The 13,204-nt window shown below is 41.6% G+C and overlaps 1 protein-coding gene across 5 annotated transcripts in view; it reads right to left on the bottom strand.

Moving 5' to 3' along the window:
• The window catches only part of PAQR3 (progestin and adipoQ receptor family member 3), a 28,171-nt gene extending 16,165 nt beyond the window's left edge, over positions 1–12,006 (bottom strand). For 4 of the 5 annotated variants that reach the window (XR_005792093.1, XR_005792098.1, XR_005792100.1 and 1 more), the window contains exons 1-3: positions 11,645–12,006; positions 7,287–7,449; positions 2,455–2,610 (exon numbers count right to left, since the gene is read on the bottom strand). Coding sequence is in view for 2 of the 5 variants with exons in the window: in XM_040480345.1 (XP_040336279.1) it covers positions 2,455–2,610; positions 7,287–7,449; positions 11,645–11,829 (504 nt within the window). In the remaining 3 variants the exon portion in view is untranslated. The remainder of the gene's footprint in view (positions 1–2,454; positions 2,611–7,286; positions 7,450–11,644) is intronic. The other variant, XM_040480363.1, reaches the window with a different exon arrangement.
• Between the last annotated feature and the right edge of the window lie 1,198 nt (positions 12,007–13,204).

Here is a 13,204-nt window from a genome sequence, read left to right as displayed (position 1 = left end):
ATCGGAAACAGGCTCCAGGCTCTGAGCCATCAGCCCAGAGCCTGACGTGGGGCTCGAACTCACGGACCGCAAGATCGTGACCTGGCTGAAGTCGGACGCTTAACCGACTGCGCCACCCAGGCGCCCCAATGTTTGTTTATTTTTGAGAGAGAGACCGTGTGCAAGCAGGGGAGGGGCAGAGAGACAGGGAGACAGAGAATCCAAAGCAGGCTCCAGGCTCTGAGCTGTCAGCACAGAGCCTGATGCAGGCTTGAAAACACGAACTGCAAGATCATGACCTGAGCCGAAGTCAGACACTTAACCAACTGAGCCACCCGGGTGCCCCAAAACAATGTTCATTTTTAAATATTTTAAGTCTGAAGGGCTTATAGAATATTTAGGTATCTAAATGAGCAGTTGGAAGCTCAAAAGTTAGCATCACATGGGGCAGAGTTCTTCAGCTGGGCTCCAAGGACTTCTGTAGGGCTACTAGCTCCCTGAAATCCCATGTCAAATTGGTTAGTCTCTGCCCAAATGTACATTCTCCTGGACGGAGGGTCTAGAGTTTTCAATTGCATTCTCAAAGTAGCCTGTGTTCCTTAAAAGATAAAGAGCCACTATAGAAACCAGATATTTGGAAATGGTCGGGTACCAGAGGAAAGAAAACAATTTTTCCTTTAAATAATCATTAGTTCCAGGGGCACCTGGGTGGCTCAGTCGGTTAAGCGTCTGACTTCGGCTCAGGTCATGATCTCACGGTCCGTGAGTTCGAGCCCCGCGTCGGGCTCTGTGCTGACAGCTCAGAGCCTGGAGCCTGTTTCAGATTCTGTGTCTCCCTCTTTCTCTGACCCTCCCCCATTCATACTCTGTCTCTGTCTCAAAAATAAAATAAACATTAAAAAAATTAAAAAAAAAATAATCATTAGTTCCAGTAGTTGTCTTTCTCCTACTTCTAGCTTTTCTGAAGAGAGATGCACAAAGTGTCCCACTAGCCTCCTGGATTATCAGGTATGTTTAGGGACAGGTAAACAAAAAACGGCTTAGGTTTCAAAGAAAGAAAGAATAAGTAAAACAATTCAATCATTACATAACTGCACTCACAAGCTCCTAGCTATCAGCTTATTCCCTCAAATTTTCTAAAAGATGTAAACAGTTTCATGCAAAATCAGTAAGTGAAAGCTGAGCAGATATGAGTACTTTACTCAAATCAAATCAATTTACAAGGTTAACTGCATATATGTTTAATTACATGCTTAAGTTCCAACATGATTAGGCCTAAAAAGCAAATGGCTCATAAGTAAGTGGCTACAATGAGTAATTCTCTTACTTCAAACCAAATTTATGATTTTCCTGTTTGCTAGTTTTACACTTCAGCTTTACTGGCAGTCATCTCTGTTACTGCGTAGAGACAAAGGTCCTACTTAAGAATTCCCAAGTCAGCAGAATCCTGTGCTGTAGCCAGTCGTCCCAGGAAGTGACGGCTGGGGAGTCTGGCTTGGAGCACCTGTGACATGCGGAGGGCTTGTGGAGAGGACAGGCTCTAGTCCTTGTGAAAAGGGCTAGGGGTGCCTAGGATGTGAACTGCCCCCGAGCAGCTCTGTTCTGGCTCTGAGAGGAAGAAACTAAAGGACAAAAGAAAAAGAAAAGAGTAAGGTAGGAGGGCAGGACTTTCTGAGTGGGAGGGCTTGCTGGGCCCAGGGGAAGATTCAGTTTGCTTCCTCAACTGGGACATGAAGTAATGAGGTAGAGAGTTATCTTCAATAGTTTGGCGGCCCAATATTTTTAGCTCAGGTGCTATATGATCTGATAGCAGGGCTTCAAATGGTGCTTTGCACAAGGACACAACTGACTTTGGTGACATCAGAGTCAGAAGGTAGAGCTGATTTAGAACTCAGAATAGATGCATATTTGTTAAGTCACTTACCTCCTAGCTGGTCTGCCTCTATGCCTACCTCCAAATGTAAGACTAAGGAAAGGAAAACATATTTCTTATGAAGAATTGGGTCAACACACTCACAGACACACCCTTTATTTTTTCCACTGAAAGAGGAGTAAGGATCAGGGAAAATAGCAAGCAGCAGCCAGCTTCCTAATTTTATCAAGCGCTAACTTTAACTTCAGATCTATAGACACAAAAATAAAAGACATGTAATGTGCATCTGAGGGATCACATAGCTATATGGGTTTAGTGGAAACGTAACTTTTGGTTTCGAGAAAATTAGTTTACATTAGTTTCAAGAAAATATCTTCAAATATATATTTCAATGGAAAATTAGTAAAATGAGTATGGAACTGATAATAGATGTTAGAGATCGCAGGGCCATTTTGAAAAATGAGTTTATATACACACGAGACTCTTCTGTTTCTTCTATAACTTAATTATGTGTTTATTCAGAAGTTCAAAGGAAACATTCATGGCAATAAAACCCAAGACCTACATGAAAAGTAGAATATAAAATGTTTTAAGTTACTTACGTTATTACAATAAAAAGCATAAAATACACCAGAGACATAGCAGCCCAGTATTCCAATAGAAATTCCTGCATAATCTAATGCCATCCATCTTCGACAGGTTTTTTCTGATCGATGGCAAGAAAAAAGATGATAGCCCACAGAGCAAAGCATACAGACCTATGGAAAATAGAACAAATCTTAGCAAAGCTAAACAAAAAGAAATTAAAGCAACTCCTGTGTGGCAGTCAGTTTCCTTTTTAAAAAAGTACCCACTGTAGAAGTAATCCATGTCCTTAAAAAGATAATCAAAGAACACAGAATTGTATGATGTAAAAACACAAGCTCCTCCCACTTAATCTATTACCCAGGATTAGCCCCTGATAACATTTGTTATGTGTCCTTCTAGGTATCTTCAAAGAATGTATTGAACATGTATGATATACAAGTCCACACAGACACATATGATATATACTTTTTAAAGTTAATCAAATGGAATCAAATTATACATTCTGTTCTGCAATTTGGTTTATTCACTTAAGACTTTTCGTGTCTGTGCAAGAGTTCATTGTATAGAGTTTATTTTTGGGTTGAGTTAAACACAGCTTTGTTGTGTCCAAGAAAAAATGATTATGACTTATGCTGACTTTATGTGTTGCCATATTGAGAGCAAAGCTAATCTGATTCAGCTGCTCTTAAGATTGATAAGGTTGTTATGGTTGAACTCCCTTCAGCCATTAAATACCTGCTGTGTATCATGCACTGGGGATTCAAGGATGAGACCTCTATTCTCTGAGAGATTTTTCTGAAATGAATGAACGAACAGTGGTAATAGAAGAAGTCCTATAGGAAAAGTCAGTGCAGAGCACAGGGGAGGAGGGGAGGAATGGGCTTGTGGGTGTATGTGTGCATTTGGTGGGTGAAATGGTGGGGAAAAGAGCTTCACAGAAGGGATGCCACTTACACTGGATCTTAAAAGGCTGTTCTGGCATTCCTCAAGAATATAAATAAAAGTGCTCACATATTTATTGGAGGGTCCACAGGAAAAGCAACATATTGAAAACACAGACCATTAAGGACTGTCATGTGGCCCTCTCATAATACAATTATGACAAGTTCTACACATCAAAGAATTTTAACATCAATATGATGGGCTAGGTGTGCTACTACTGAAGAGTTTAAGTGCAGTCTTACAGAAAGGCTAAGATGGGAGGTTTTAAGAGTAGCCCTAGAGAGCAGTGGCAAGACCCTATCCTAAGCCAGTGACAGTGGGGGTACAGAAAATGGCACAGATAGATTATATGAAGTAGGTCAAACTGACAAATATTTTGTAAGCAACTGCTAAGGCAGACAAATGGTCAGGTAGCTATTCCAGAATCTGGTCATTAAACAAACCTAATCAGGCACCACAGCCTCAATACCATTATTTAAAAGTGTACCTAGCCGCAATGTCATTTCTTCATCCATAGTCTAAAATTTTCATCAGTCTGTGGCTTTGGCTACTAAGCCACAAGTCAGGAGTTCACTGACCCAATTAAATATAATTCTAAGAAGCTTGGTTATTTGTTTTCTCAGATTACCCTTCAGATTAAACACAGTAAATTCAGAGAATACCAAGGTACATATTTTCATTGACAAGGAAAGATCTCATCGTCACAATGTTGAGTGACACAAAACAGCAAGCAGAGATGATGATAGCTCAGAATTAGGTAGACAGGTAAGTAGGCAGGCAGGAGGCAATTGCTCATACACAAATGTCTGGGGGAACTTAACCGAAATGTCAAATGTGGTTACCTCTGGAAAGCAGAATTTCAAATGGCTTTTACTTTCTTCCATATACTGTTTTGTTTGTTTGAACTCCTACATGAATATATTTTATGGCAATAGTAAGAAATAGTAAAGCCAGTTTTATTGTGAAAAGGAAAATAAAGAGAAAAATTACACTTATCAAAAGGAAAGTTGAATATAGAGTGTAGTAGAGAACACTGAGTTTTTAAAAAGTAAACCTATACTTAGTATGTTCTGTTTTATTTATTTATTTATTTATGTTTAATTTTTTTTTTCAACGTTTATTTATTTTTGGGACAGAGAGAGACAGAGCATGAACGGGGGAGGGGCAGAGAGAGAGGGAGACACAGAATCGGAAACAGGCTCCAGGCTCTGAGCCATCAGGCCAGAGCCCGACGCGGGGCTCGAACTCACGGACCGCGAGATCGTGACCTGGCTGAAGTCGGACGCTTAACCGAATGCGCCACCCAGGCGCCCCAGTACGTTCTGTTTTAAAAGAAATGTATTATTATTAGAGTTCCTTAAAAAAACTGCCTGAAAAATTATCTGACAAATGGAGTATGGTTTCAGTTTTCTGGGAACCTTCCGTCTGTGGAATATCTCTCTCCATCAAGGTAGACAGAAAATCAGAGTGTGACATCCTGTATCAATCTCCTTGGCATGATAACCAAATACTTCAGGATCTGGCTTCTTCTTCTTCAGCCTCATCTTTCTCCATTCTCCTATGATCCAACCAGAAAGGTCAACACCTACAAGTCCAGAAAGTGCTGAACTATCTCTTGCTTCTGGGCCTTTACACAAACTATTTTTTCTGCTTAAATGCCCTGCCTCACTCCCTTCGGCCCTCCTACCTAGGTGACTTGATTTTTATGACAGGTTGGTTTTGTTCAGCACTGTATTCCCGATGCCTAGCTTAGTGCCTGGGTCTAGATAGGAGGCATTCAAAAAAATATTTGTGGAACTGAATGTAAATGAAATGAATCTAGGGAAAGGCATGCCTATATTCTACTCTTCCCTCATACAGAAAGACCTCTAGGAAAGTTCAAAGACCTTGAAATTACATTCTACTATTCTACATTCAGAATGTACTCTAATAATCTGGTTGGTAGGAAAACACTGAGCATATAAAATGGTACAAGTGAAAGAGGAAAAAATGTTATGTATTTTAAAAATTACATGTAAATTGGGGCACTGGGTGGCTCAGTTGGTTAAGTATTTGACTTCAACTCAGGTCATGATCTCACAGTTCGTGGGTTCGAGCCCTGCATCGGGCTCTGTGCTGACAGCTCAGAGCCTGGGGCCTGCTTCAGATTCTGTGTCTCCTTCTCTCTCTGCCCCTCCCCTGCTCGTGCTCTGTCTCTCAAAAATAAATGAATGTTAAAAAAAATTTTTTTTAATTACATGTAAATCAATCCTTGTGATTTGCCATATTGCCTGCTCACTCTAAGAATTTAGAAAAATTGAGCAAGTTATAAATTTAATTTCATAAAAATAAAATAACAGAAATGGTAGTTTTCAGTAGGGAAGATGTGCTGTCTTCAGCTGTCATTAGCATCTTGTCCAGAAAGATCATTGCACTAGTAGCTAGAACAGGATTTAACTGTCCTGCTCAGTAACCCTGGGCAAGTCACTGTAACATTTTGGGTGTTTTTTCGTTGGCAGTTGTAATTATTTCAGCTTTTCAGCTCTGCAATGCATTGTTTTCTTAAGCCAATATAAAAATTAATATGCTTTCCCTGAATTAACATCAGTTCTGGCTAGATGATGAAGGAATAAAGGGAAGAGCTGGGGGCTGAGGAAAACATGTGGGATTCTCAAAGTAGATACTATCCATATAATTAACAGTAGAGTATAAACCAGTTCTGCTTATTAATGGTTATTAAGGGCATCTTAGTCTGTAAGATACATCTAAAAATTTAACTGTAAAGAAATTGATTCATTTTCATTTTCAAACCAGAGATGGATTCTAAGAGATGTTTAGGCTGCCATCAGGACAAAAATCAAACCTGAGAATGAGTATACCGTAAAAAATACTTAAAGAAAAAGTAAATTTCAAATAATAATAACATAAAAATACAGGTATTCTTTCCCTTAAAGAAATTTAAAATTATTCCAGAAACTAGAATTAGGAAAAAAAGGGGAGGGGAGATGTTCCCAATGTGTTTTTGGTCATTTAACTCCCCAAGTTTTAACTTGAGTTGAATGAGGAAGGTCTGAAGTTAAACAACACATTGTGCAATATCTGTGCAGCTGGCTTACAGATACACCTTTCAAACAGCAGCCACAGGTTAACTGCAGGGAGTGCTGGCCTCTGTTTGGAAGAATGGAGATGATAGCTTTCTCTTTTAATTTTTTTGTTTTTCTGTACTCTCTACATTTTATTTAATTTAAAAAATGTCAGCAGGATTATGGTCCACATTTGACTTCTTCTTTAGGATTATTTGCTTTTAAAACTATTATATGTAACTGTTAAAGGAATTTTACAGATCCTTGAAGAAAAATGTAAGTGCTAGGGAACTAACAAATACAACAGGTAGAGAGGAGGAGAAACTAAAAGAATCTGAAACCAGGCAAGCATAAAAAGACCAAAGGAAATGAACATTAAAGCAACAGCAAAACAAGACGTTAAAATTAAGACAGTAAGGAAGCAAATGCAAAATCTCAGACCTATAAATAGGAAAAAGACGGGGAACACTTCTCAAACAAGTTTTAAGCAGTAACTAGGGTTCTATCTCTGCCAGAAAATAAGAGTACAGAGGTTCCTATCCTTATATATTTTTTATCCTTATCTTAATCTTACAACAGAAATGTCTAAAAAGGGAAAGAAAAGGAAAGAAACTTTCTCAGTCTTTAAAGTCTGTTGGATTTCAAGTATACTCTAACAGTAAAGTCCAAATATACTCTCATAAAAACATTTTTGGTGCTTATATTATAAAAACGAATAAACTAACCTATATGCTATGTTGGGACTCTGTAAAGCAAGTGGTGGGCGTGAAGTAAGATCACTTGCCCAAGCTTGTCTGACTAAAGTTCTCTTTACCAATAATGGTGTTTGTGAAATGACTTACCTGGAAGCAGAAAAGACAAATAGAACAAATTACAAAATCTTCTCTGGATGCACTTGCCGAAGGTAACACTGATGTCATGTCATATATTCCCAGTGTAAAGAAGAGAAAGAAACCCAGCAAATGACTCCAGATATTTACCGTCTCATTAGATAAAATAAACAAACTGGAAAACAAACAAAAATGCATCTCAGATTTATACTGGCTTGTTCACTGTCAGCATCTAAAAGATTAGGGACAGTTTTGGGGGGCAGTTATCCAACACTTGTTGCTTTAAGCCCTTACCCTCATATTTGCCTTTTAAATACAACATCTCACTCTGCTCAATTAATCTTTAAAAGGATATTAAAAACATTTTTTTAATGTTTATTTTTTGAAAGAGACAGAGTGTGAGCAGGGGAGGGGCAGAGAGAGAAGGAGACACACAATCCTAAGCAGGCTCCAGGCTCTGAGCTGTTAGCACGGAGCCTGACGCCAGGCTTCAATTCATGAACTGTGAAATCATGATTTGAGCTGAGTTCAGACATTTCACTGACTGAGCCACCCAGGCACCCCTGTTTAATTAAATTTTTAAGTTCATCCATGTCTCCACCAATCCTGACATTTTAGAGCTCTTTTGGTGCTCACCCTATTATCATATTTACCATTTCCCTCCTCATATGAGTTATTTATGTATAAATTCCTTCTTGTCCTCCAGCCTATCAACTCCCTAATGGCTGGCACCATCCTTCTTTATGACACCACTGTCCCAAGCATAGTGCCTTGCTCAGACTAGATGCTAAATGTCTATAGAAATGAATGTGCAGATTAAATCTGGATGTTAGCTACATACTTACATGTTTTTTTTAATTTTTTTTTATTTTTGGGACAGAGAGAGACAGAGCACGAACGGGGGAGGGGCAGAGAGAGAGGGAGACACAGAATCGGAAACAGGCTCCAGGCTCTGAGCCATCAGCCCAGAGCCCGACGCGGGGCTCGAACTCACGGACCGCGAGATCGCGACCTGGCTGAAGTCGGACGCTTAACCGACTGCGCCACCCAGGCGCCCCATACTTACATGTTTAAAAGCAGGTATCTGAAAGCCTGCCAAGTATAAGGTCAGGCACAAACTTAAAGTACCTTTTTAGTACTCATCAAATGTAAATGCAAAATTAAACAGACTCAAGAGAAGCAGAATAAATACAAACTGTACCACTGGAAATGTCCTTTAAGACAGGCATGTCAGGGGTAGTGCCTGGGTAGCTCAGTCAGTTGAGCGTCTGACGTTTGATTTTGGCTCAGGTCATGATCTCACGATTTGTGAGATGGAGCCCCATATTGGGCTCTATGCTAACAGTGCAGAACCTGCTTGGGATTCTCCCTCTCTGCCCCTCCCCGGCTTGCCTGCACACACCTGTGCTCTCTCCCTCCCTCTCTCTCAAAATAAATAAATGAACGTTAAAAAAAAAAAAAAAGATAGGCATGCTGGAACAATTTTGCAGTGGCTGTTTGAAACCAAACTAGTTCACAGGTGGCATGAGTTTCTCCTTTTTTAGGAACAATCGGTTACTTTTAACATCAGTACTATTTGCTCACTAAATGCCTAACTGCTTTGAGTTTAAGTCGTCTTGACAGCACAGGCTGGTGTAAAGTGCACCACGCCAACCACGAGTCACAAGGGTCACTGCTCCTGCATCCTCACCCTCAGCAACAAATTAGCTCTGTGATCATGAGCAAGTCACTTCCAGCTCCTCCATTTTGTGAACTGCTTCCCCAGCTGTGAATAGAACTCATCAATAGAAGGTGACATCATGCCTAATGATTAAAATTCTCTTGCAGTTCTCTTGCAAAATCAAATCTTTTTGTTTAAACTAAGATCTTTGACGTTTACTGGTTCAGAATCCTTATAAATAAGCATTAACGTATATAGCTCCAATGTACTGAATTGGTAGGAATCACCATGGTTCTCATTTTGCCGCATCATAAACATAACAGGGTCTCACACTATCAATTGATTATCAAGAATAAAGTGAATCTTGTTATGAATTTCAGGTTTTACCCTGTACAAGCGTCAAGTATCAAGACCACTTATATTGGGGCGGGGTAAGGACGCAGGAATGTGAAGGAACACCTGTAACTATACAACTGTTTTGACGATCAATACTCTGCTCTGCCTGTTGCCTCAAAACTTTTCACTTAGTGAAACCCAGTATACCCTGATTAACTGAACTGAGAGCCACAAGCTTTGGCATGCTCCTTCCAACTAACAGTGTTGGCAGAACAGCTGTGACATACAAAACCTCTCCTTCCATCCAAAATCTGTTCTGGTCACTCTTGACAGCCAGAAGAAGAGAGGGCAGAAGCTGAACCTGGAAAAGACCAAGCTGGTGGGACGAGCACTTGGAAAAATATTCCCCGTAGAGAATCTACTCTTATGCTGTGAGAAGTTACCCATACTTTGTTCACCTTCAAAATCAATAATCACAACGATAACAAGTGAGTCACCATTTACCGAGGGCTTGTTAGGTGCCACACCCTGTGTAGCATTTTATATACATAATCTCATTTAATCCTTGATATTTTTTGGAGCACACATTGTGATTACCCTCATTTTTACAAGAGGGGAAAATAAGGCTCAGAGAGGTTAACTTTGTTCAAGGTCCCACAATGGTTAAGTGCAGATCTGGATAACCAAGTCTTTTTGACTTAACAACCCAACATTAAAGCACTGTATGTATTTCGTTTCTCAATCCATGAGATTTGGACACTAACATCAGAATGCAGAGGACTATTGCTACGTGGGTATAAAATACTTAACGGCAATTCGCTACCTGCTCTGTTCTTGTGGAGTCCACATCCATAGCAGGGCCTAGCTCTGATTTCTTGTGTAATAAATTTATGCAAAGGAGACAGTGGGGGTCGGGGGGGGGATAGTACTTAGGATTCAAACTGTGAAGGCTTGTGGGCCATCCACTCTAGAAGTAGGGATGGGCAGAAATGTCACTTTGTGACTGTGAGTCCAAAACACTTTCAAGACAGGACAGAAAAAACTGAGGAAAGACTATGCTCAAAAGAAGACCAAGAATCAGATGCGTGGTTGCTTCTTGAGCAACTTAACAGCCTACATTCCAGCGTTGGGGTTTGTCACCACGGTATCCTAGAGCTAACCGATATCTGCACCTTAATTCTCTTATGTTTAAAAATGTTTATTTTGAGAGAGAGAGAGAGAGCAGAGGAGAGGTGGGGTCGGGGGTGGGGAGAGAAAAGGAGAGAGAGAGAATCCCAAGCACACTCCGAGCCGTCAGAGCAGAGCCTGATGCGGGGCTCAAACTCATGAACCTTGAGATCATGACCTGAGCTGAAATCAAGAGTCTGGATGGTAACCTACTGAGCCCCCCAGGCGCCCCTGTACCTTAATTCTCTTAAAGTGGAGTTCTATAAGTATATACCTAACACAAAGTTTTAACATAAAGTTATTCTGCTATTTTAAGAACTAGAACACTGGTTTTTCAGTTTTGTTTTTTAAAACCCAGGCTTTCAAGGGACTCATAGTTTTAAAGGTTTAGATGATGAAGAAAGTCCTTTCTTAGAAATGCTTCTAGGGCTCTAGTGGAGGGTGGTGCCCGTTATAGGCTCTCTTTGCTACAGCACTTTTACTACACAGCGTTTTTCACACTGGTTATTATGCAATAGAGTTATTACCTCTTTAATGCGTGTCACTCAGACCAAACCTTAGTTTCATGAGAAGAACAAGGGCCTTGTCTGCTGTTCTCTGCTTGACTTAGTATAGTACCTGGCACCTAGGAGGGGCTCCATAGTATCTGCTCAATGAATGAATTGGGTTTCTCTCTCTCTCTCTATATATGTACATCCATATACATATATACACCCATACATTTCATATGGCAATGTGAACTTGTTTTCTATTATATTATTATAATTTCCTATTATATATCATGTTAGGCATTTTATTTGGCCCAAAGCATCTGAGTTTCCACAGGGCTACTCTAAAAATAAAGCTTAGGTATACACAGGGGCAAGTATCACTTGGCCATCGTCAGTGGGGTCGATTCTAATAAGCACCAAATGGGATAAAGGATCTAGAAGCCCTCTGTAAAATGCAAAGCGCCATAGGAAAAATTGCTATAGTGGTAATTATAAACATTGTTAACTGTCATTATTCCGTGGATCTGGCACCCGGGCGGGGGAGGAGGAAAGATAACGAGACGGGAGAGGTGGGAAAAAGGAATGAAAGGGATGGGTCAGCTAGGAAATGACAGGCACGGAGAAAAGCAGGGAAAACACCAGGGACCCCAGACAAAAAAGGTGGGGAGGAGGGGCTGCCGGCGCGCCCCCCAGGCGCGCAGGCGGCCAGACTGTACCTTTTGATACACAGCCTGGAGGGCAGGTAGGCCCGGTAGCCGTCGGTGATGTACGGGTTGTCCTTGAGGGACACGGGGATCTGTTCGTAGGTGTAGAGACGGATGCCGCGGGGCACCAGGACTGGCCAGTACTGGTAGCTGCCCAGCTCGATGTAATGAGCGCTCTTCAGCAGCTTCTGATGCATCCTTCCCAGCCGCCGCCGCTCCCCGGCTGGGGAGCTCGCCCAGGCCCCGCCTCCCCGGGGAGGGGGCTTCGCCGCCGCCGCCCCCGCCCCGGAGCCCGCGAACGCAGCGCGAGGTCCTACGGCCCCGCCGCTGCCCAGGCCCCGCTCAGAGCTCTGACCGGCCACCGCCGTCAGCGCCGCTGCTGACCGGGCGGCGTCGCAGCCTTCTCTGACGTCAGCGCGCCGCGGCGGGCCCCGCCCCTCGCCTTCTTTAGGGCGGGGCTGGATGGGCCTGGGTTGGTGCGACGCGAGAAAGGATGTGCTCCTGGGCTGGCGGCTCGGAGCCGGTCGTTCAGGCAGCTTCAGGCTCGCGGGACGGAGGCGGCTGAGTCTGTATTCATCGGAGAGAAGAGCGTAGAACTGTGCAGGCGAATACAGGTGGTGTTTTCTTCAAGGGGAAAAGAAAAGTGTTCATTGGAAGAAAAATAAGAACAAGAGCTAACGCTGCTCCGTTTACTTTATGCCTAGAATCTCACACATAGCATTAGAAGGGACTCTGGAAGGTTTTTTTTTTTTTTTGAAAAAAATTTTTTTCAGTGTTTATTTATTTTTGGGACAGAGAGAGACAGAGCATGAACGGGGGAGGGGCAGAGAGAGAGGGAGACACAGAATCGGAAACAGGCTCCAGGCTCTGAGCCATCAGCTCAGAGCCCGACACGGGGCTCGAACTCACGGACCGCGAGATCGTGACCTGGCTGAAGTCGGAGGCTTAACCGACTGCGCCACCCAGGCGCCCCGGGACTCTGGAAGTTTAAGTAGCTGAAAACAGAGGAAAGATGATGCACAGGGAACATTTACCAAAATCGAGCATTACACTAAGCCATAAAGAAACCCCTAGCACGTTCAGAACACTGAAACCATTCAGGGTATGTTCTCTGACCACAATAGAATTACAGTAGAAATAAACAAGAAAACTAAAAATTCCCAAATGTCTGAAATGGAACAAAACACTTGTAAGTATTTCATGGGTTTGATGAAGAAATTACAGTGGAAATGAGGAAATCTACTGAACTGAATGATAAAGATGGAACAGAGCCAAACTTGGGGTGCAGCTAATACAGTGCTTAGAGGAAAAGTTACAGCTTTCTTTGTTTCTGGCAGTGAATTATGATGCAAATGATTTTCCTTTTTTTTTTTTTCTTTATTTTATTATTTTTTTTTTTAACAGCAACAGGGCAGAACAGTTTTGCATTCCTATATGTAGCATCCTTAGCCTATTATTTGGCATACAATAATCACTTGTGATTTCTAATATTTATTTATTATTATGATGTTAGTAATATTAGCTGATGTTTGGGAAACAGTGTGGCTTAGTGATTAAGTTTGGAGCTTTGAA

This window comes from Herpailurus yagouaroundi, unplaced genomic scaffold (genome assembly GCF_014898765.1).
Source record: "Herpailurus yagouaroundi ecotype Mexico unplaced genomic scaffold, PumYag 28, whole genome shotgun sequence".
NCBI classification, from domain to species: domain Eukaryota; kingdom Metazoa; phylum Chordata; class Mammalia; order Carnivora; family Felidae; genus Herpailurus; species Herpailurus yagouaroundi.
The sequence above is the reverse complement of the archived record's forward strand: the minus strand, read 5'-3'. Positions and strand labels throughout refer to the sequence as shown.